The sequence below is a fragment of the Balaenoptera musculus genome, chromosome 5 (assembly GCF_009873245.2).
Source record: "Balaenoptera musculus isolate JJ_BM4_2016_0621 chromosome 5, mBalMus1.pri.v3, whole genome shotgun sequence".
NCBI classification, from domain to species: Eukaryota; Metazoa; Chordata; class Mammalia; order Artiodactyla; family Balaenopteridae; genus Balaenoptera; species Balaenoptera musculus.
This window is the reverse complement of record NC_045789.1, coordinates 53742733-53765605: the sequence shown is the minus strand read 5'-3', so window position 1 is coordinate 53765605 and position 22873 is coordinate 53742733. Positions and strand designations below refer to the sequence as shown.

Genomic DNA, 22873 nt, shown 5'->3' with positions numbered 1-22873 from the left:
ACCTCTCCCTTTCCTCACCACTGCTCCAATTAATTGTGAACTCCTCAAGGACAGGTATCTGATTCCTTTTACTTTTTAACCCACAGTACCTTGTTCTTCTCAGAGCCATACACATTAGAAACATCCATTTTTTTAAAAATTAATTAATTAATTAATTTTTATTTTTGGCTGTGTTGGGTCTTCGTTTCTGTGCGAGGGCTTTCTCTAGTTGTGGTGAGCGGGGGCCACTCTTCATCGCGGTGCGCGGGCCTCTCACTGTCGCGGCCTCTCTTGTTGCGGAGCACAGGCTCCAGAGGCGCAGGCTCAGTAGTTGTGGCTCACGGGCTTAGTTGCTCCGTGGCATGTGGGATCTTCCCAGACCAGGGCTCGAAGCCGTGTCCCCTGCATTGGCAGGCAGATTCTCAACCACTGCGCCACCAGGGAAGCCAGAAACATCCACATTTTAATGAAGAGTCTAAAGAGGTATCCCCTAGATGCCTCATTAGATCCCAGGATAAAATTGTACTGAGTAAATTATGTTGAACAGCTCACCATCAACCACAATGGATCCAAACCCTGTGATGAATACACTTGTTTTAGACAGCAACTTTATGGATGAATCTGGGAGGCAAACTCTGAACTACATTTGAAAACTCAACTTGGGTAGCAAGCTGAGCCAAAGCAATGTCATTTTCATTTGTTTCTCTATGGTAATTCTCATGAAAGGTAATTTTCCTCACACTTCGTTGCACTGCGGGTGCCGTTATAGTTGTGCCAAAAGTAACAATCCATTGACTTGGGTCTTTATGTCTGCAAAATATAAAGGGTAAGATGTGTGATGCTTAACTGTATCCTTGAAAAAAGATTGAGACCATATTCTCCCCAACTATTGGAATTATGCTCCTGAAAAATCCCTAGGGTGAGAGAATTTGCAGTTGATGACATTATGGAAAAAAGAGGTTAAAATATTGATACAAATGAGAGTGTGAAAGCCCTTAAAATATTTTACATACTCTAAAATTAAAGAGAGTACAGTAACTAAATGGAATTCCATGCTATGTTTGGAATAATAATAGTAATGGGTACTATACAATTAGTTTCTAATATTTTAATTCCTTGTTTATTAGAAACTCTTCAAATTTGATTTCTTCTATAATTTCAGTGAAGTATGTAGAAATTAATTTTGATTTGTTTTGGATATTATGCACCATAAGAGGTATTTTCCTTCTGTATGAGACATTCCATCCATTCTTATTTTATGACTCACCTGTCAGTTCTTGTTTACTGGGTCTGACCTTGATCTTTGAGATAAAGTGTAATTTGTCTGCTTCGCAAACCCTCATATGTACACAGGATTGTTTCTCCACCCAAGGCCCATACCCTGCCCCAATACTCAAGGGCTAAGCAGCCCTATTCAGTGTCACGTTGTTACTGCTCCCACCACCTTTGACCTGGCCTAGTCAGTCCCTCTTACTATTTTTGAGGCTCTTCCTTAACACAGATGCTTTTCTCTACCACAAGGTTACATAACAAGCAAATTCTGTCTACTCCTATCATCTCTTTACCTCCCTATTCTAATCTAAAGCCCAGTTCCCTCTTTGTCTAATTATCCCTTTCAAGAATGACTAGAAATATACAGAAACTTGAAATTCTCTATGTAGAAGAAAATTATTTAAAAGGAAATCACACAGAAGAGAATTCAGAAAGGGGATTTCCTTGTTCATGCAGGATTACTGTGTTGGTGAATCATAAACTTCTAAGTATAATGAAAAACCTGAAAGATCAGTGGTTTTCAGAGTACTCTGCACTGCCCCAGGGATGAGCAGGCAGAGCCTAGGGGCGGAGGGATTGGGATATAGGGAGGGCTCCTCTCTCATCTGTTGTTGTTTCTTTTTTAATTTCCACTTGGTTATGTATATAATCTTTTTTTTTTTTTTGTCTGCGTTGGGTCTTCATTGCTGCACGCGGGTTTTCTCTAGTTGTGGTGAGCAGGGGCTACCCTTTGTTGCAGTGTGCAGGCTTCTCATTGTGGCAGCTTCTCTTGCTGCGGAGCACAGGCTCTAAGCATGCAGGCTTCAGTAGTTGCAGCACGCAGGCTCAGTAGTTGAGGCATGTGAGCCCTAGAGCGTGGGGGCTTCAGTAGTTGTGGTGCACGGGCTCTCGGGCACGCAGGCTTCAGCAGTTGTGGCGCGTGGGCTCAGTGGTTGTGGCTCACGGGCTCTAGAGCACAGGCTTCAGTAGTTGTGGCACATGTGCTTAGTTGCTCCACGGCATATGGGATCTTCCCGGACCAGGGATCAAACCCGTGTCCTCTGTATTGGCAGGCGGATTCTTAACCACTGCGCCACCAGGGAAGTGCCTCTCATCTGTTTTACTTATTTACACTTTAAAGGAAGATTTTATTCAAAGCAGAAGTCTTAGGGCTGAAGCATTCATTTGAAAACTAGAATTCTGGAAGCTACAAAGACATATGTTACTTCAGTCCTTAAGGAGCTTGTAAGCTAATGGAGTGGACAAAACAGGAACACCCATCTCTTCATGCATCATCAACCAGAAAGGGAGTCTCCAGTCGTAGGCACAGTTCAATATGTTTTGTGGATAAGAACACTGAGACTCACTAAGAAGTTAAATGGCTTGCCCAGGTAAGTCACATATCCACCTGGTTACTGTCAAAGAGATGGCCTAGGTCTCATGATATCCTGTCAAGAACTTTTCCCCTACACACTCTTGTTTCACAAAGACTGGGATCTTTTTTCATGGACATAAAGGTACTAACATTTGTCTTAAACAAAATTAAAAAAAATACACTAATTCTGTAGGAAAAAAACATAAAAATTTTAAAAGTATTTGGATAATTGTGATATTGCCTTCAAAGAATCCTTATTTTTCCTTCACAACAGTACACTGCATTATGCAGTTACATGAAATCACCTGCGAAATGGAACCCTTTCTCTCCAGGATCATTACCTTTCCCAACTCTTTTATATTATTATTATTACTGGCATAAAATATGCTATTACATTTCTCATATTTTAAAAAATCCTTCCTTTGAGTCCACAACCACCCCCAACTGTCAAATTTCTCTGCTCCCATTTATGTAAAAACTCCTTGAAAGTGGCATCTAAACTCACTACATCCAATCCTTCTCCTTCTTTTCTCTCTTGAATTCATTCCCATCCCCATCATATAATCACAATTTCTTTTATCAAGGTCACCAGTTATCTCTATTTTATCAAACTCAATGGCCGATCCCCATGTAGGTCTGCCAACACACAGAGATGGCACTGGGCCTGCCGAAAATGTATCTCAGTCATTATAGCTTATATTCTTCACTAAATGCATTGACATTCTGGGCTTATTTATTTTTAATTTATATAAGCAAAGATCAGTTATAAAGCAAAATTGATGACACTCCCAAACACAAGTGTGAAGATTGGAGGATTCTGTAAACATGAAATAAAATCAGAAAGCCTTGAAAAATTAGTGAGACTCAAGTTTTCCTAAGGCATGATGCTAGTTATTTTCGGGGTTGTGAATTTGTGTGAGTCCCTTTTCTCTTCTTTCATGAGAGAGTGACAGACAATCACCTTAAATTCATTAGGTCATTCTCATTGCACATCTGCTCCATAAATAAAGGTGTAGGCATCTTGAAACAATTTGGGTGTTACCGCAGAAGGATGATCAAGCACATCCTAGACACACCAAGGATAGTTTCCTCTGAAAGGGTGTGTGAACAGTGCCACTGGCCAGGGCTTTACTCAGAGCTTTTGTCTTTTGAGGGTTTAAAAGGAAAAACTTTCTGTACCCTGATGGTGAAATCTCAGGGAGAAAAGATAGTGTGTCCCTGATCTTGGGGCAGTAGCGTGCCTGTGCATGTCTGTGTATGTGAAGTGATATAGCTGAGTGTTAAGAGCTACAACTGTGTAAGCCCAAGCAGAGAGCTCCTTTTGAGTTGTGTATGACCGGTCTTACATACTATGAGGGCAGTGATAAAGGCTGGCTGGTCTCTCTCACCATCCACACACCTCTCTGGTCCATAATAGCCCACACAGTTCTTGGATAATGCAATTGGAAGGGAGAGCTTCAAGAGTGATACCGTTGATTTTTTTCTTTTTCCTTATTTGATTTTTTTCTCATCACTTAACTAAAGTGATGGTGGATGTTGATAGTTGGAGGATAGATGCAAAAATATTTTTTAAAGTGGCTGAATTTTCTCTTTAAATAGGTAGAAGAGTTTAAATTTGTTACATGTATAATAGTCTTTAAACTAAAATAATTTATGGTATAGTAGAAAAGATCACACTGGTGTCATGATGCTACAAGAGAATATGTGGTAAGAGCCATAAGAATGATGCAAACCAAACATGATAGATACGGAGAGAAGGGTGAGGGGATGAGTATGATTGGAGCAACCATAATGTATTTAGGGGACAGGGTCCATCCAGAATGGAGTAGAGGATAAGCTGGTGAGATTGGACTCTTCCCAGCACTAAATTGACGGTAATTAATAACTGAGTAATGAAGACTAGCAACAGCTGTAATAAACTTACTTGCGGAAGCAGTGAGCTGCCGTGAGCAGCCACGTGTTACTGATGAGGCTAGCTCCGCACTGATGGCCTGCCCCTATGAGCTGGAGGCTGGCCTGCCATGGCCACTGCCCTTCCATAGCTGTTTCACTTCCTTGGACAATCCTTTCAGTAGAAGAGGATGCTGGTAATGGCATGTATGAAGATGTCATCCTTATTCCAGTCTGTCACAGAAACATGCGTTAGTTTGTTTTCATGAAAAGGATTGGAAAAAAAGCACATCCTGATTTGCACTGCGTGCAGATGGTTAGACAGTCCATTGAACCTGCTATTCTTTAACCCATTCCTAGAACTCAGTCTCTGGGGTTATTCTGTAGGGGTCCTACTAATCCTATTGAGGTTCAGAAGAAATACTTACCAACATTTCAAGGCATCCAAACCAGGAATTAACTTCGGTCTCCATATGAAGCATATATGGATGAATAAATAGGTAGGTAGATAAATTACTGAGCATAAAAATGTATAGATCCTCTGCTAAGGGTTTCAGATATATTTATAGCAAAATACTTTTCAAATGAGAAAACTCGGCTCTGGAGGAGAACGTAAACTACTGGAGGTCACCCAGCTGGTAAGTGACAGAGTTGTATATAAAATTAGAAGGATCCACATCAAAGCTTGTATTCTTACTACTGAGAGAGAGCCCAACACTGAATGTCGGTCATGATTCTGCCTTGACATGAATCTGTAGACTGTCTTTGAAAAGCACTGAAATTTAAGTCTTAAATACAATGACTTTTTTGCTTTTCTAAGATTTAAAAGATTAGTTTTAAAAAAAATTCTGATTCCCTGATAGCAAACCCTCAATTGATTAGACTTCAAATCAACCTTAAGTAATACTTGAAAGTATATTAGCATACTTTATTAATGTGCTTTTTAATTATTTATATTTTGTTAAGAATACAAGTTTTTTTTTTTTTTACAAAAAGGGGTTTTATTCAAAAACAGGTAAAAAAATAGTTGCCTGAAATCATATTTACAAATTTATCATAACTCCCTTAGTGTTAAATAGCTTTAGCTTAAGGTGACCATAAAATTGAACAAATAGAGTGTCTAGGTTAATATGGTGCCATATCAGTAGTGCCTAATACTTCCTCTCCCAACTTCCCCTTAAAGTAAGCATGAAGATAATAATAATAAAAATAATATCTACTAGTTATGAGCCAGGCCCTGTACATAGTGTTACATATATTTTCCCTAATTTTTATAACAACCCTCTATGTTAGATGTTATTATCTTCATATTGCAGAAGAAAAAAATTGAGTCTATGGTATTGTTCAAAGGCAAAAGGAGCAAAATCACCAGAAATTAAGGAAGGATAAGAAAAATTATAAATTCTGGTAGTAATTTTCAGTAACTGCAGTATTCGGTTGGTTGGTTTAAAAAGCAACTTCTTAGATTACCCAAGCTATATCCCTGAACCAGAATTGTGTGGAGAACCCCAACAATTCCGACAAAGCCACTGCTGTTGTGATTCCCCAGCCCAGGGAATAAAGCTAGCCAAATAGAAACTATAGTTTGAACCATCCAATTGTGACCCAACAAGTCTTTTCTCTCTGTGTGTGTTCAAAAGAAGCCACACTGTCCAGCACACCATCCTATCTAGGGACACAGGAAAGATGAAAAGTTCTATGAAAATGTAGTTATTTTATTAAATGGTCTGAACGTGTACCCCAAAATTTATAGTTGAAATCCTAACCGTTAAAGGTGGTGGTATTAGTAGGTGAAGGTGCTTAAGTCATGAGGGTGGAGCTCTCATGAATGGGATTAGGGCCTTATGGAAGAGTGTGCACAGGGATCCCTAGCCTCTTCCACCATTTGACTATACAGCAAGACGTCTGAGTCAGAAGAGGGCCCTCACCGGACCATACTGGCACCCTGATCTCAGACTTCTAGCCTTCAGAACTGTGAGAAATATATTTCTGCCATTTATAAACTACCCAATCTATGGTATTTTGTTATCACACAAGGAATGGACTAATGAAAAGCAATTTAAACAGAGAAAGAAAGAGCACTGGCACCAGTGAATGCTGGAGCTGGTGGTACTCTAAAATGGGTGGTTGATGTAGTTTTCATATACTCTATTTGTAAGATCAGAAATTAATCCTGCATCTAACTGTACGGCATGGTTAAGGTTCTCTAAATCAGATGATGTATAAACTCAGAAGACAGACATATCTCAGAAAGTTTTCTTCAAAAAATTTTAGGACATGTGCTTGGTATCAGCAAAGATATGCAAGAAAACATGATCTTATTAAACAAAAATAGCCAAACATAAGGGGAAAATATGCTGTGATAAGAGTACACATAATGAAAGAGTTGTCTGTCACTAAAGAAAATTCAAAAAATTACAGAAATGTCATAACAGATATAAAATCCACGTAAAAGTAGTAAAAAGAAAAAGTGACACCAGATAACAGAGATAAGTGGTTTTCGAGAGTATAGATCTGATGAGATCTTTCAGAATGCAGAGGAAAGTAACCTGAGCTGGAACTAGAAATAATGATTGACATGGAGAGCAGAAAATGGACATTCAGGTAATAAATCATTTGTGTTCCTGAGGAAGAAAAAAAAGAACAATTGGAACAGAGTCAATCATCAGATTTATAGAGGAAGAACATTTTTCCAGAATGAGAAAAAAAATAGTGTACACATTGAAAATGCTCATAATTTCCCAAAGTTTAGTGCCAAATACAACCACATCTAGATCTCTTGGCAAAAAAAAAAAAAAAAAAGTTATAGGATAAAGATTTCCTACCTTCATCCAGAAACCAAAAAGGTAACCTATATAAGAATAAAAATCACACCAGCCTTAGACTTCTACTCTATAACAAAAACACTAGAATAAAAGGCAATAATGTATATACAATTATTTGGGAAAGTTTATGGTCCAATAATCCTATAAAATGAGAAAAAGGAAGTAGAAAGAGATTCTGACATGCGAGTTCTCAGAAAATATACCATCTGTATAATTTTCTTGTTTAAAAATAACTTGAATATAGCTGATTCACTTTGTTATAAAGCAGAAACTAACACACCATTGTAAAGCAATTATACTTCAATAAAGATGTTAAAAAAAAAGAAACAAAAGAGAAAAAAATAACTTGAAGATAGAGTTTAGCAAGCAAAAAGGTGAATTTAAATCAAGACTCAAGAATGAGAAATAGTAAAAATATAACAAGAGTCTTTAGTGATGGGTAAATAATTGTAATATTGGGATAAAATGGAACATGATATTTTGAAAAAGAATATTAATAGATTAATAGATTTCCTGGACATTTCACTTCTCTTCATTTAATGAGAGCTATGTATGTGGCAGAAGAAAATATATGTGGTAGAATTTTGGTTATTGAGGATGGTCATAGAATATCGTTATTTTGATATTAAAACAACCTTTATAGTAACAAGTCAGTATACATGACCAAGAAGGCTGAAAAATGATTTTTAAAAATTGTAAAATAAGAAACTCTACAATTTTAACATTTTTTATGGTGGATATTTTACTTTAGCTTATATAATCATGTATTAGGGAAATTATATTATTAGGAATTGAGATTTAGTTTGAGATTGCCATTTGTAGAGTTGTGGAAAATGTCATATTTTTCTTTGGAATATAATTGATTAAAAATAAAGGTGGATAGCATACTCTCCATCATTTCTAATTACTTCAGGAAGAAGTTGTCACTATTATGTGTGGAGATTCCATCTCAAAATGTATTTAAAGGATTTTCCTGATGTCTAACAATAGAGAAATTCACTTTAGATGATCTGTTTCTTCAATTCATGGCTGCTGGGAGGGGAAAAGACTCTAGGTCCAAAGGACAAGCCTTATTTTTTGGTATTAAGTCAGAAGTAACTACACTTGGAAATACTTAATTGGAAGCAATGAACAGAGCTGGAACACCTAATGCCTGTGAGATGTATACTAGAGTTCAGGGGGAGGAGTAAGAAAATATAAAGACACAGTCCCTTACCTTGGCACTTACAATCTTATTTGAAACACATTATTTTACTTTCTCTAATTATATGTTGGCATAGAAGAATAGAAATGTCTCTCAGTTTGGTTTCCAACTAGTTGTGAGGTAGTTTTAGTTTCATAACCTTTTGAACTTCATTTTCTTCCACTTTTGGGGGAAAATAAAATGACAACTTTTCTGAGTTTGTGTTGTGAGGAATCAATGAGGAGATGAATAAGAAATTGTTTTCAATTGGAAATAAACTAGAGAACCTCTTTACAGTTCATGTCAATGGTTCTTCCAACAGGGGTCAACCTTCATAAAGATGTCTGTTTCTTTGATACTATAGAAGCTAACGCCCATAACTGACCAGTAAAGACCTCTGGGAGTCAGGATACCTGTACTTTAATTCTTCCCCCAAGGCTTGCTAGTCCCATGTCTGACATCTTACTTGAGTCTAGTTTCCTTAAAATGGTGGAAATAACACCTACCCTTTCATGTTTTTGAAAAGATCCAACATGATAATACATATATGGGGGGAAATGAAAAACCCATAGCAATGCCCAAGTCAAATATGAAAAAAATCATAAAACTAAACTTTACCTCATAGTGAATTTTTATTTTAGCTTTATTCCACACTGACGTATGTTCATCAGGGGTGAATTCTTGAAATGAGAGAATACTTTGACCTAAATTCTTATGAAAATTAAAAAGAGGATTGCGAAGGGAGGGAGCCACAAAGATGGTAAAAGGACTTACATGTGAGTGTAAATGATGGTTTGTTTACAGTCAAAGGCAACTGTTTTGTCTTCAGACTTTGATATAGAATCCTTTCAATTTTTGTCCTGATTTGCTCAGCACTATCAGTAGATGGGTGTTGAAACATGAGCACCATAAGAATGTTCACACCATTTTCATCTGGCCTGAAGAGCAAAAAAGCAGATAAACAGAGATAATCATAATAAAGCGACTTCTCTAACCATTAACTGTTTTTACATATTAGGATTCATACTAAATTTAAAGAAACATAGTGAGTAGCATATGTGTGTATCAGATTTCTAAATTATCTCTAGGAATACCGGCTAAGATACATAGCTGGAACAAAATTATTCTCACCCCTAACTTAGCTCATCGTCTAGAGGAGGTTGTGGGAGAAGGAGATTTCATGAAATCATGCTTCACATGCATAGGAGGTGGTGGTTCTGGCATGTGAACCCAGGATACCTGGTTCAAGATCTTGTGTTCTTAAGTACATTAAGTGACATTGACAACCCTGAGTTACTTATATGCCTGATGACAGATGTTCAGGTTGGTGGGGGCAGAGAGGTCTTGGGGCAGGAAGCCCTTAAAGAATGCCTCAAAGCACCTTTTATTTCCTGAATCTAAACCTTATAAAAGATAACCTCCAGGGAGGTTACTTCTTCCTGCTTCTAGTTTAACAGGGCTAAGGGAACCACTTCTTTTCAGACACCTAATCATTGCTGTAACCAATTTCTGGAAAAGTTTAATTCATGTCTATATTTTTCTACTGGGAGCTCAGTATATATAAGTAAATGTTATATTTAATCCAAATTACAAAAGTTAATTGTATCCTTCCTTTTTTTAATGGTCCAAACCTAAGAATAGATTACTAGAGTCTCTTCCATTTAAAACAAGATAGTTTCTAAGCCCATAGTAAAATGAAAAATGAAATATGAAATGTTCACCTTAAAATCAGATACCAATTGTAGTCCTTGGTTTGAACTCCATCATCAAAACCCAAAATAACATGTTTGAAACAATACATGTGGCTCTGACTAATAGTATACCCTGTTACTGTCTTTAGCAAGCTTGAACTTGTGCCTTCCATCTGGCTGGGAACTGCATGCAGATTAAGTCCTCATGGAAGATCAGATGGGAGCTAGGAAATCCCTTTCCAGGTCCACCCATGAAAGTCAGACAAGTTCTGCAGATTTCCTCTTCCTTTCAGAGGAATATATACCAGCAGAGGACAAATATACCAAAAAACAAAAAAACAAACAAACAGATTGCTTTTCTCTTTCATCTCCAAGAAAACGTCCTGCTAGCTCAAAGGGATTTTTACTTCCTCTGAACCACTAAAATACTGATTGTTTGAGTCCTATATTTGACAATTATATTCTGCAATGTGGCAACTCTCATATTATCATATCATCTTGTAAGCTCTCATATGTCATATCATCTTGTTACCTAAATTTGCTTTTTGTATTATCTTACATGCATAAACTTCCATATATAAACCATACTGTATACTCCAAATAAGGAAAGGACTGTACTTTGTAGACCTTGGCATTTTTCACAGCTTTGCACAAAGGATGTGCACAGTAACATTTTCCTAAATTGATTGATTCTCCAACTATGGTTAATCTTCATCAATGGTATGAAGAAAAAAAAAATGCTGGCTTTTGCATCCCTTCAAGACTCTTTCACTATACCCTGTCACTTCCTCCTTTTCTCATTTATTTAGTGATTCAACACAACTGATTAGGAGTATCCTATGTTTCAGGTACTGTGACAATACTGGTTAAAGAGTATGAACAAAAAGTTATGGTCCCGGGCTTCCCTGGTGGCGCAGTGGTTAAGAATATGCCTGCCAATGCAGGGGACACGGGTTCGAGCCCTGGTCCGGGAAGATCCCACATGCCACGGAGCAACAAAGCCCATGTACCACAACTACTGAGCCTGTGCTCCAGAGCCCGAGAGCCACAACTACTGAAGCCAGCGTGCCTAGAGCCCATACTCTGCAACAAGAGAAGCCACCACAATGAGAAGCCTGTGCACCACAGCGAAGAGTAGCCCCTGCTTGCCGCAACTAGAGAAAGCCTGTGTGCAGCAACAAAGACCCAACTCAGCCAGAAAAAAAAAGTTATGGTCCCTGGGCTCATAGAATACAGAGATAGAAGGTAATAAATAAAAAACTAAATACAGTACAGAAGGCAGGAATTCCCTGGCAGTCCAGAGGTTAGGACTCCACACTCTCACTGCCAAAGGCCCACTTCAATTTCTGGTCAGAGAACTAGAATCCCGCAAGCCATGGCGTGGCCAAAAAAAAAACCCAAAATACAAAAGGCAACTAGTATAGTAAGGTAACATAGGATAATGGCTGGGGGTCTATAATTACCTCCAGGGAGGTAACATGATACATGAAGGATCAGAAGAAGTAAGCGACAAAAAGAATAGGATCATGGGGCAATTCCAGTTAGAAGGAAGACAATGTGTAATTAATCTTAAAGAAGGCCATTATGGGCAGAGAATAGTGAGCAAGGAGGAGAATGTAGAAGTTGGAGGAGGGGCTTCCCTGGTGGCTCAGTGGTTCAGAATCTGCCTGCCAATGCAGGGGACATGGGTTCGAGCCCTGGTCTGGGAAGATCCCACATGCCGCGGAGCAACTAGGTCCGTGAGCCACAACTACTGAGCCTGCGCGTCTGGAGCTTGTGCTCCGCAAAAAGAGAGGCCACGATAGTCAGAGGCCCGCGCACCGCGATGAAGAGTGGCCCCCACTTGCCGCAACTAGAGAAAGCCCTTGCACAGAAACGAAGACCCAACACAGCAAAAAATAAATAAATAAATAAATAAATAAAAAATAAAAATAAAGCAATTCCTTTAAAAAAAAAGAAGTGTGGCAACAAATAACAAGTGTTGGAGAGGATGTGGAGAAAAGGAAACTCTTATACATTTTTGTTGGGAATGTGAATTGGTGCAGCTACTATGGAAAATAGTATGGAAGTTCCTTAAAAAATTAAAAATAGAACTACCATATGATCTAGCAATTCCACTTCTGGGTATTTGTTTGAAGAAAATGAAAACAGTATCTCAAAAAGATATCTGTACCCCCCATGTCCCCATGTTCATTGCAGCATTATTTACAGTAAACAAGACTTGGAAGCAACCTAAGTGTTCATTTATGAATATATGGATAAAGAAAATGTGGCTTATACATACAATGGAATACTATTCAGACATAAACAAGAATGGAATCTTGCCATTTGTGACAACACTGATGAACCTTGAGGGCATTATAAGTGAAGTAGGCCAGAGAAAGATAAATACCATATGATCTCACTTATATGGAATCTAAACAAGACAAACGAACAAAACAAATAAACAAAAACCTAAACTCATAGAAAGAGAACAGATTGGTGGTTGCTAGAGTTGAGGGGTGAGAGATAGGCAAAATGGGCTAAGGTGGTCAAAAGGTACAAACTTCCAGTTATAAAATAAATAAGTCCTTTGGGATGTAATGTATAACACGGTGACTATATCTAATAATACTGTATTGTATATTCAAAAGTTGCTAACTTAAAATTTCTCATCACAAGAAAAAAAATGGTAACTGTGTGGTGTTGCATGTTAACTAGACTTATAGTGGTGATCATTTCTCAATATATACAAATATCAATCATTATGTTGTACACCAGAAACTAATATAATGTTATACATCAATTATATTTCAATTAAAAAATAAAATAATCTAAACATAATTCTGAATAAAGCCACCTACCAATAAAATGAAAAAAAAGAAAAAGAACTGTGGCAAGAGAATTGTAAAAAACACTGCTCTGTTAAATGAAAAACCCTATTTAAATAGCTGTGGAAATGAAAACAGTGTTGGTTTTCAACATTTAGAATCAAGCTATATAAGGATAAATAACCAAATCAAATGTAAATACTTTCCTATGTTGTTAATAATTCTGAGAAAGGATAGTGCAATGAGTAAAGAGTGGGAGTGCTGAGGTCCTCATCCTTGAATTAAGAGATAGTGACTATAGCTAATCATAAAAAATCATAATAATTAAGTCACTTTCTATAGACCCATTACTTCTTTGTTCTAGAATAACTCTCATAAGCTTAAAGGAGTACACTCTAGGCTAACATCCTGGGTTTTACTGTAGAAATCTATAGTCTCCATAGACATGTTTTCATTGAACAAAAATGGAAGACTCTTCTATTTGACTTTCTGCTGTGATAGACAAGGATTTAGCTTGCCTAATACACCTTAAAAAATTAGAAATGCCTTGATAATTGCCTAAGTTTTCAAGGAAAATCAAAATACTTGAGGGACATAACTAAATTTGATATTGATAAGAATCATAGCCACATATCCTTGTATGTGACCCTTTATGTGTTTTAAAAGCAAAGTAAACAAAGTGGTGAGGCAAAACATAGCAGTCCTATATTCTTATCTGTACAAAGTTTAAGGAAAATGAGCTAAGAAAGAAAATCAAGATTTTAAAATTAGGGAGAATATCTGTTTCAACCAACAATTTCCTCAGGTGCTAATTAGTTGCCTACTCTAATCTACATACATTTAATGGTGCATGATGTTACTCTAAATATTTTACATACATTAAGTTATTTAATCCTCACACCACATGACCTACATGCTATATTATCCTCATTTTATAGAAGAAGAAATTGAGCCATGGACCAGCTAAATTCCTATAACAATTACATTCAAAGTCAGGCAGAAAAACACAGTTATAAACTTTCAAAATTTCTATTGGGCTTACCATTTTCTCAATCTGATGACTCCTTTCTTTAAATTCCCTTGAGGGTCTTATTCCATAGTTTTCTTTGTATTTTATATTTGTAACTTTAAAAGAGGCAAGATAATAGAATGGCTTATCATCTGAAAGGTAAAAATAAACAAAAGACCCATGCTTAGGCATGATCAATTCCTTGTCCCCCACCCCCAGGAAATAGGAGTACTATAATGCAGCTTATTTCTTCTTAGTACAAAATTTATTGTAGTCATTTTTTTCAAATATTTTGTAATTTTATCATTGCACTGAGCTGAAATAGAAAATTCAGGCCTCAAAGTGTACTTTCAGAACACCCATTTACAGTGTTTATGCACATAAAAATTTTCACACAGTTAGGCAACATACAATGAAAAGTCAAATGTTGAAAGCAATTGCTGACAGTCATGTAAAAACTATCAATTTCCTTAAAGAACTATAATATAGGTATATCATAGCTAAGCTGTATTATGAAGATATATAAACAGGCTATCACTTTTTTCCTATGCTACTGATAAACTTACTTAAATAGAAACCTATATTTATTATTTTCACTTTCTTTTTGTTCATTCACTTCTCAATTCTCTGTAATTTACTCCTAACACACCACTGAAGCTGCCATTGTCAAGGACAATAGTTATTATATCTAATGGTCACCTTTCTTTTGGTCTTTTTATTTAATCATCTTGATTTCTTAGCAGCCTTAATCATATTCCTTGAAATCTCATCTTTGGCTTTATGAAGCCATCTTCTAATTTTCTTCCTTCCTCCTAGCCATTCATCAGTTACCTTGGAGAACTCTTTATTTCTACTTCTATCCTTAGCCAGCCAATGATCTAGCCTTGGCCTGGTCATGTTAAATAATTTCTGTTTATCCTAACTATAATGGCCTCAGCCATCAGCTATTTGTTGATGTTAAAAGATAAACTGAGGCACGTTTAAATTTTCAAGACTTTATCTGAGCATACACAGATTCAGATCCAGCAGTATCAAACCAAAAGTGGTTAGGAGCACGCTACCAACAGGAGTTAGGGGAGACATTTTTATAGAGAAGATACAGAAGTAAAGCAAAGAAATTATTTGATTGGCTACAACTTAAGCAGTTGCCTTATTTGGGAAAGTCCAGTTGGCTGTTTGTGATTGGTTGTTCTTAAGTTTAATTTTCTTGGATTTGAGTGCATTGATCCTGGCTTAGGTTTTGGTTTGCTTACATAGGCTACCAAGGCATTAAAGCCAGCGCAGTCCAATGAATCCCTTGTTTAATTACTTAAACAATGGATGACTCCTAAATTTTTATCTCCAGACCGGAACTTTGTCATGAGTTTAAATTCTTTATCAACTATCTTCAAGGAACTATTTGTTGGACCCAATAGGCACCTTAAATGTAATACTTCCAAAGGGAAATAATCATTTACCTCTTCCTGGATTCAAACCTGTTTCACTTCCTCTGTTTTCTATCTTCTGAACAGCTCCATCATCCATATATTCACCCAAAGCTTGGCTTAATTCTCATTTGCAACATTCAGTCTTTCAGTCTCTAAGATCTATGGGTGCAACCCATTAATATCTCTCAAATCCCTTATCCCACCTAGAAAAGCTACATCCTTAATTCAGATCCTCATTAACCCAGCTAATGTCTATCCAAAACAAAATGACTTTTCTGTTAAAAAATGAAGTCCTCCATCTAGATTCTCTATCATAAATTCTGTCATTACAATCTACTTCATGACTCAGACTGGAAATTTTGGAGTAATCTTTGATCTCTTCCTATTAATCAACATATTCTGAAAATTTCATCTCCTAAAATTTAAAAATCCATTGTCTATCCACAAATTCTATTGCCACTAATGCTCTAGTTTATTCCCTTGTCATTTATTGTCTGGAAAATGTAACAGCTTTCTAACTAGTATGCTGCCTCATATTCTGTTTTCCTCAAATCTATTCCCCACATAGTAGCAGAATGATCTTTTTAAATTGCAAATTTGACAATATCAGTTCTCCAATTAAAACACTTCCATTTTTCTCCATGGCCAATTGGGAAGGAATCTCAACTCTTCACTATGAACTACAAAGTTTTTCCTTGACATAGATCCTGTCTACCTCTTGAGTATATTCTTTGTCACATTCCTGTTATGATTTATGTTGAAACTACAGCAGACTGCTTGCATTTGTCTGCATTCATCATGCAGTTTTCTTAAGATTTTGCTTATGTCATCCCTTTCACCTGTAATACCCTTTCCCAGGAATGCCCTTTTCATAGACCTCTCCGCTGCTTAAATCCCATCCATGGCATCACTCTTTATCGAGGAAGGTCTCTGGAATATTCAGCCTTAGGTAGGGACTTCACAAGTGCGCTGCTGTACTATCCTGTGAAGAACTCTGCCACAGTAACATAATGTGGATAGACTTTAGCCCACTAGTATGTCAACTCTTTGAGGGAACTGTTATACAATTTTTGCATTTGAAGAGGAGGCACTATTTCGGGTAGTATGAGTAAAAAGAACAGTACCTTAAGCTTTTTATAATGCAATGATTTAGTTAATAACTATTTTAATATTCAACATTTAATAAGTGCATAATAGCTATCATATATCATATAGTAGATATCATATATCACAGACTCTGTTCTAATCCTAATTTTTGTTTAATTTTCATTTTAAAACATTTTTCAGACTAGAAATGCTATATCAGAGACTCTGGAAGGAACAGAAAAGTATATATAAGGGAATAGAAATAATTTATAACCCAGCATCTAGAAGTAACTGATATTATTTTGGCTTATGTTTCTCCTTATAAAAATTATGTTTTAACTGACTGAAGCTTAGTGAAGTAGAAAAGTAACTTGCTAAAGATCACCCAACTAGTATGTGGTGGGCCTGAGATTAAAGCTAAGGTTCATTTGACTCTAAATCTCATGAAAGAGTATATTCCCTACTTTCCTGAAAGTGGAACCAGTCCTGCAGAATGGGAAGACAAATGATGCTATCCCAAGTCAGACTTCATTTGCAGATTTCAAGAAGTCAAACTTTAAAAAAAATTTAGAAAATTAAGTTTCTGGATTTTGTGAAAATAAAACTCTAAAGACTAAATTCTTCAAAACATTTAATGCAACTTTTTACAAAACAGATTTGTTTTTACCCCATAACAAAAGATATAATAAGTAATCCTAAATAATGCTGAAAAAAATTAATCTGGATCATGACAATTTTTTTGTTGAAAAATATAACTTACTATATAATACTAGGTCACTAAAAAAAAAAAAAAACCCAGATAATTTGCAAACTCTATGTTTGAATTTTTCTAGTTAATATCATATTTCATGTGAATGGTGATGGTGGTGATTTTATTCATCAATATTAGAAGATCTTATACAATTATGAAGGTATCATTATTAAATATGTGTGTATACAAATATACATATATACACATATATATTTAATAATATATGTATTAAATGTGTATGTAATAATATATATGTATATATATATCCCATGATATTTTTCATTGGCAGAAGATATTTGCAACATACACAACTGACAATGGACTTATATACAGAATATAGAAAAAACTATCCAAATCAATAAAAAAAGACAGATAACTCAAAAAATGGGGATACGATTTAAACAGGCACTTCATAAAAACATGGAATCTAAATGATTAATTAACATATGGGTAGGTGCCCAACATCACTGGTAATCAGGCAAACACAAAATTACAATGGTAACACTATAGTCTACACCAAATTAGCAAATATGTAAAAGTATGACAGTAACAAATGTGGATGAGTATGTGGAGCAATGGAAACTCTCACATAGTGCTGGTAGGAGACAGTTTGGTATCCATAAAATTTAAAAAGCACATGCCCAGTGACCCAGCAATTCTACATCTACGTATGTTCCCTAGACTAGGGATACCAAGATCCCTTTTATACATACCAAGATATATGTATAAGAAGGTTCATAGCAGTATTGTTTTAATGCCTAAAACCTGGAACCACCTAAAGTCCATGAACGACAAATTAATAAGTAAATTATGGCACGTTTAGGACAACGAATATCAGTCGATATTGAAAATAAGCGGACTTAAGCTACCTTCAGTAAGATGGATGACTCCTGAACAATATTGAGTAGAAACAAGGCTCAAAACATATGTATAATGTTATTATATTTATTCAATGTTCAAATATAATTTCATTTTAAAATGTTTTTTTCCCAAGAGGATCCGAATGAAAATCACAAGGATAAATAAGAATCCAACAGTTCGTCAGTCTTTTTATCATGATGAGTAACGAAAAGTTAGAGATATTGTCAGGCACTTAATATTTAATTAATAACAGAAATTATCTTGTAAAGTGATACCCAAGAATTTATGGAGTTGTAAATATAAAACCTGTCAAAGAGAAAAAGTGGCCCCTGGGCCTTGTGCTATCGCCCAGGCCTTGGTATTCTTGTGTTGAACAGAAACAATTTCGTAGAACATCAGTATTAGACAGGTCCACTCCGTGACCATATAGATGATGACAAAAACCAGACTATTCCATGGATATGTCTGAACTCAAAAGCACCATCTAAGCAAGCAAAAAAACCCCCAAAAAACAGAACATCTCCTTATTCTATTATGACCACTGCTTCTCTAACACTTACAGCTTTAGCATCACTTCAGCTTTTGCTTTTCAGATGAGATTTATTAGAATACCAAATCACAGAATTATTCTAGCTTCCTGACAGCATCCAATCCAGCAAAAAAACCTACGTCCTTGAACTCTCCCCCAAATCACCCAAATCTTTAATATATCCTTTCTAACAATCTCTGACTAAGCTCCCTGTGGTTCCCCATGGCACATGCTCTCCTTCCCTGCATCAGGTAATAACCCAACTTGTTCAACTACAGATGTGTTCCTGGAGGTCTTTGGTTGAAGGGCATCAACAAATCATTCATATTCTAAAAGTCACCCTACTTTTTAATTGCCCATATATTAAAGAGTAGATAATTGGTCACAATTATAATACAGTGAAAACTTGTCATTTATAATTATCAAGATCCTCAGGATAAAAATAACTTCATCAACCACACTTCAATCCTTGAGATGTAAGTTTTACCATCAAGTCTGCTAAAATCTTTACTTCTGTTTTGGTTATTTCATATATGTCATTATTTTTAATTTCCTGCTTTTCAGATCCATTTATCTCTACTCTTTAAAATTAACATTTTAAAAATAATTATTCTTGGTGTTATCTGGTTAATAGAATGTGTTTTCCTTCACTGACTTGGTTTTGATTTCCTTATGCTATAAAACAATGTACATAACTTTTTTGAAATGTGTGTCATCTTATATCCCTCTATCTTACCCCTTCTACTTGTTTATCCTCTGTCAGACTGTCTTCTCCTTTGTTTTACTAAATTTCCATCCTTATTCATGCTATTCTCAATGAGCTGCATGGAAAGTCCATGTGACAGATTTATCAAGTTCTTGATTGTTAACCTCCGTATCAGTTTCCTATTACAGCTGTAACCAATTACCACCAGTTCAGTGCTTAAACCAACACAAATTTATTCTCTCACAGCTCTGAAGGTCAGAAGTCTGAAATGAGTTTTACAAGGCTAAAATCAAGACCTGTTATTTCTTCTTTCTGGTGAATCTAAGGGGTGAATCTTTTTCCTTGCCTTTTTTGGCTTCTAGAGGCTATCCTCATTTCTTGGCCTGTGGTCATGCATCACATTTTTCCCTTCTCCCCTTGCTTCTGTTCTCACATAGACTTCTTCCTTCTTTGAGTTTTTTGCCTCTCCTTTATAGAGATACTGGGATTACATTTAGGGTCCATCTGGAAACTCCAGAATAATCTCTCTTCCAATTCCTTAATGTAATCACATCTGGAAAGTCACTTTTGTGATATAAGGTAACACTCGTAGGTTACAAAGATTAAGACACAGTTGTATTGGGGGTGTGGGGACATTATTCAGCCTAACACAACCTCTATGATATTTTTAAAATACTTTTTGCCATTATTAGTATTATCCCTTTACTTTTTCCTTTTTTGGACACGTGAGGTATTGAAGATGAAGGGCATTTTTTTTTGTATAAATATATATTTAATTTTTTAATGATTTTTTAAACATCTTTATTGGAGTATAATTGCTTTACAGTGCTGTGTTAGTGTCTGCTGTATAACAAAATGAATCAGCTATATGTATACATATATCCCCATATCCCCACCCTCTTGCGTCTCCCTCCCACCCTCCCTATCCCACCCCTCTAGGTGGTCAAAAAGCACCGAGCTGATCTCCCTGTGCTATGCAGCTGCTTCCCACTAGCTGTCTGTTTTACATTTGGTAGTGTATATATGTCAGTGCTGCTCTCTCACTTCGTCCCAGCTTACCCTTCCCTCTGCCCGTGCCATCAAGTCCATTCTCTATGTCTGGGTCTTTATTCCTATCCTGCCCCTAGGTTCATCAGAACCAATTTATTTTTTTAATTCCATATATATGTGTTAGCATATGGTATTTGTTTTACTCTTTCTGACTTACTTCACCTGTGTGACAGACTTTAGGTCCATCCACCTCACTACAAATAACTCAATTTTGTTTCTTTTTATGGCTGAGTAATATTCCATTGTATATATGTACCGCATCTTCTTTATCCATTCATCTGTGAATGGACACTTAGGTTGTTTCCATATCCTGGCTATTGTAAATAGTGCTGCAATGAACATTGTGGTACATGTCTCTTTTTGAATTATGGTTTTCTCAGGGTATATGCCCAGTAGTGGGATTTCTGTGTCATATGGTAGTTCTATTTTTAGTTTTTTAAGGAACCTCCATACTGTGCTCCACAGTGGCTGTATCAATTTACATTCCAACCAACAATGCAAGAGGGTTCTCTTTTCTCCACACCCTCTCCAGCATTTATTGTTTGTAGATTTTTTGATGATGGCTATTCTGACCCGTGTGAGGTGATACCTCATTGTAGTTTTGATTTGCATTCTCTAATGATTAGTGATGTTGAGCATCCTTTCATGTGTTTGTTGGCAATCTGTATGTCTTCTTTGAAGAAATGTCTGTTTAGGTCTTCTGCCCATTTTTGGATTGGGTTGTTTGGTTTTTTTGATATTGAGCTGCATGAGCTGCTTGTATATTTTGGAGATTAATCCTTTGTCAGTTGCTTTGTTTGCAAATATTTTCTCTCATTCTGAGGGTTGTCTTTTCATCTTGTTTATGGTCTCCTTTGCTGTGCAAAAGCTTTTAAGTTTCATTAGGTCCCATTTGTTTATTTTTGCTTTTATTTCCATTTCTCTAGGAGGTGGGTCAAAAAGGACCTTGCTGTGATTTATGCCACAGAGTGTTCTGCCTATGTTTTCCTCTAAGAGTTTTATAGTGTGTGGCCTTATATTTAGGCCTTTAATCCATTGTGAGTTTATTTTGTGTATGGTGTTAGGGAGTGTTCTAATTTCATTCTTTTACATGTAGCTGTCCAGTTTTCCCAGCACCACTTATTGAAGAGGCTGTCTTTCCTCCATTGTGTATTCTTGCCTCCTTTATCAAAGATAAGGTGACCATAGGTATGTGGGTTAATCTCTGGGCTTTCTATCCTGTTCCATTGATCTATATTTCTGTTTTTATGCCAGTACCATACTGTTTTGGTAACTGTAGCTTTGTATTATAGTTTGAAGTCAGGGAGCCTGATTCCTCCAGCTCCGTTTTTCTTTCTCAAGATTGCTTAGGCTATTTGGGATCTTTTGTGTTTCCATACAAATTGTGAAATTTTTTGTTCTAGTCCTGTGAAAATGCCATTGGTAGTTTGATAGTGATTGCATTGAATCTGTAGATTGCTTTGGGTAGTATAGTCATTTTCACAATATTGATTCTTCCAATCCAAGAACATGGTATATCTCTCCATCTGTTTGTATCATCTTTAATTTCTTTCATCAGTGTCTTATAGTTCTCTTCATACAGGTCTTTTGTCTCCTTAGGTAGGTTTATTCCTAGGTATTTTATTCTTTTTGTTGCAATGGTAAAGAGGAGTGTTTTCTTAATTTCTCTTTCAGATTTTTCGTTGTCAGTGTATAGAAATGTAAGAGATTTCTGTGCATTAATTTTGTATCCTACTACCTTACCAAATTCATTGATTAGCTCTAGTAGTTTTCTGGTGGCATCTTTAGGATTCTCAATGTATAGTATCATGTCAGCTACAAACAGTGACAGCTTTACTTCTTCTTTTCCGATTTGGATTCCTTTTATTTCTTTTTCTTCTCTGATTCCTGTGGCTAAAACTTCCAAAACTATGTTGACTAATAGTGGTGAGAATGGGCAACCTTGTCTTGTTTTGATCTTAGAGGAAATGCTTTCAGTTTTTCACCATTGAGGACAATGTTGGCTGTGGGTTTGTCATATATGGCCTTTATTCTGTTGAGGTAGGTTCCCTCTCTGCTTACTTTCTGGAGAGTTTTTATCATAAATGGGTGTTGAATTTTGTTGAAAGTTTTTTCTGCATCTATTGAGATTATCAGATGGTTTTTATCCTTCAGTTTGTTAATATGGTGTATCACATTGATTAATTTGCATATATTGAGGAATCCTTGTTCCTGGAATAAACCCCACTTGATCATGGTTTATGATCCTTTTAATGTGCTGTTGGATTCTGTTTGCTAGTATTTTGTTGAGGATTTTTGCATCTATGTTCATCAATGATATTGGCCTGTAGTTTTCTTTCTTTGTGACATCTTTGTCTGGTTTGAGTTTTGGGGTGATGGTGGCCTCGTAGAATGAGTTGGGGAGTGTTCCTCCCTCTGCTATATTTTGGAAGAGTTTGTGAATGATAGGT

At 36.2% G+C, this 22873-nt stretch overlaps 1 protein-coding gene across 1 annotated transcript in view; it reads right to left on the bottom strand.

The window, feature by feature from the left end:
- The window catches only part of TMPRSS11F (transmembrane serine protease 11F), an 87482-nt gene that overhangs the window by 5402 nt on the left and 59207 nt on the right, over window positions 1-22873 (bottom strand). The window contains 6 exon segments of the mRNA XM_036852237.1: window positions 532-617; window positions 619-789; window positions 4530-4729; window positions 7321-7346; window positions 9278-9491; window positions 14023-14165. Coding sequence (XP_036708132.1) covers window positions 532-617; window positions 619-789; window positions 4530-4729; window positions 7321-7346; window positions 9278-9491; window positions 14023-14165 — 840 coding nt within the window.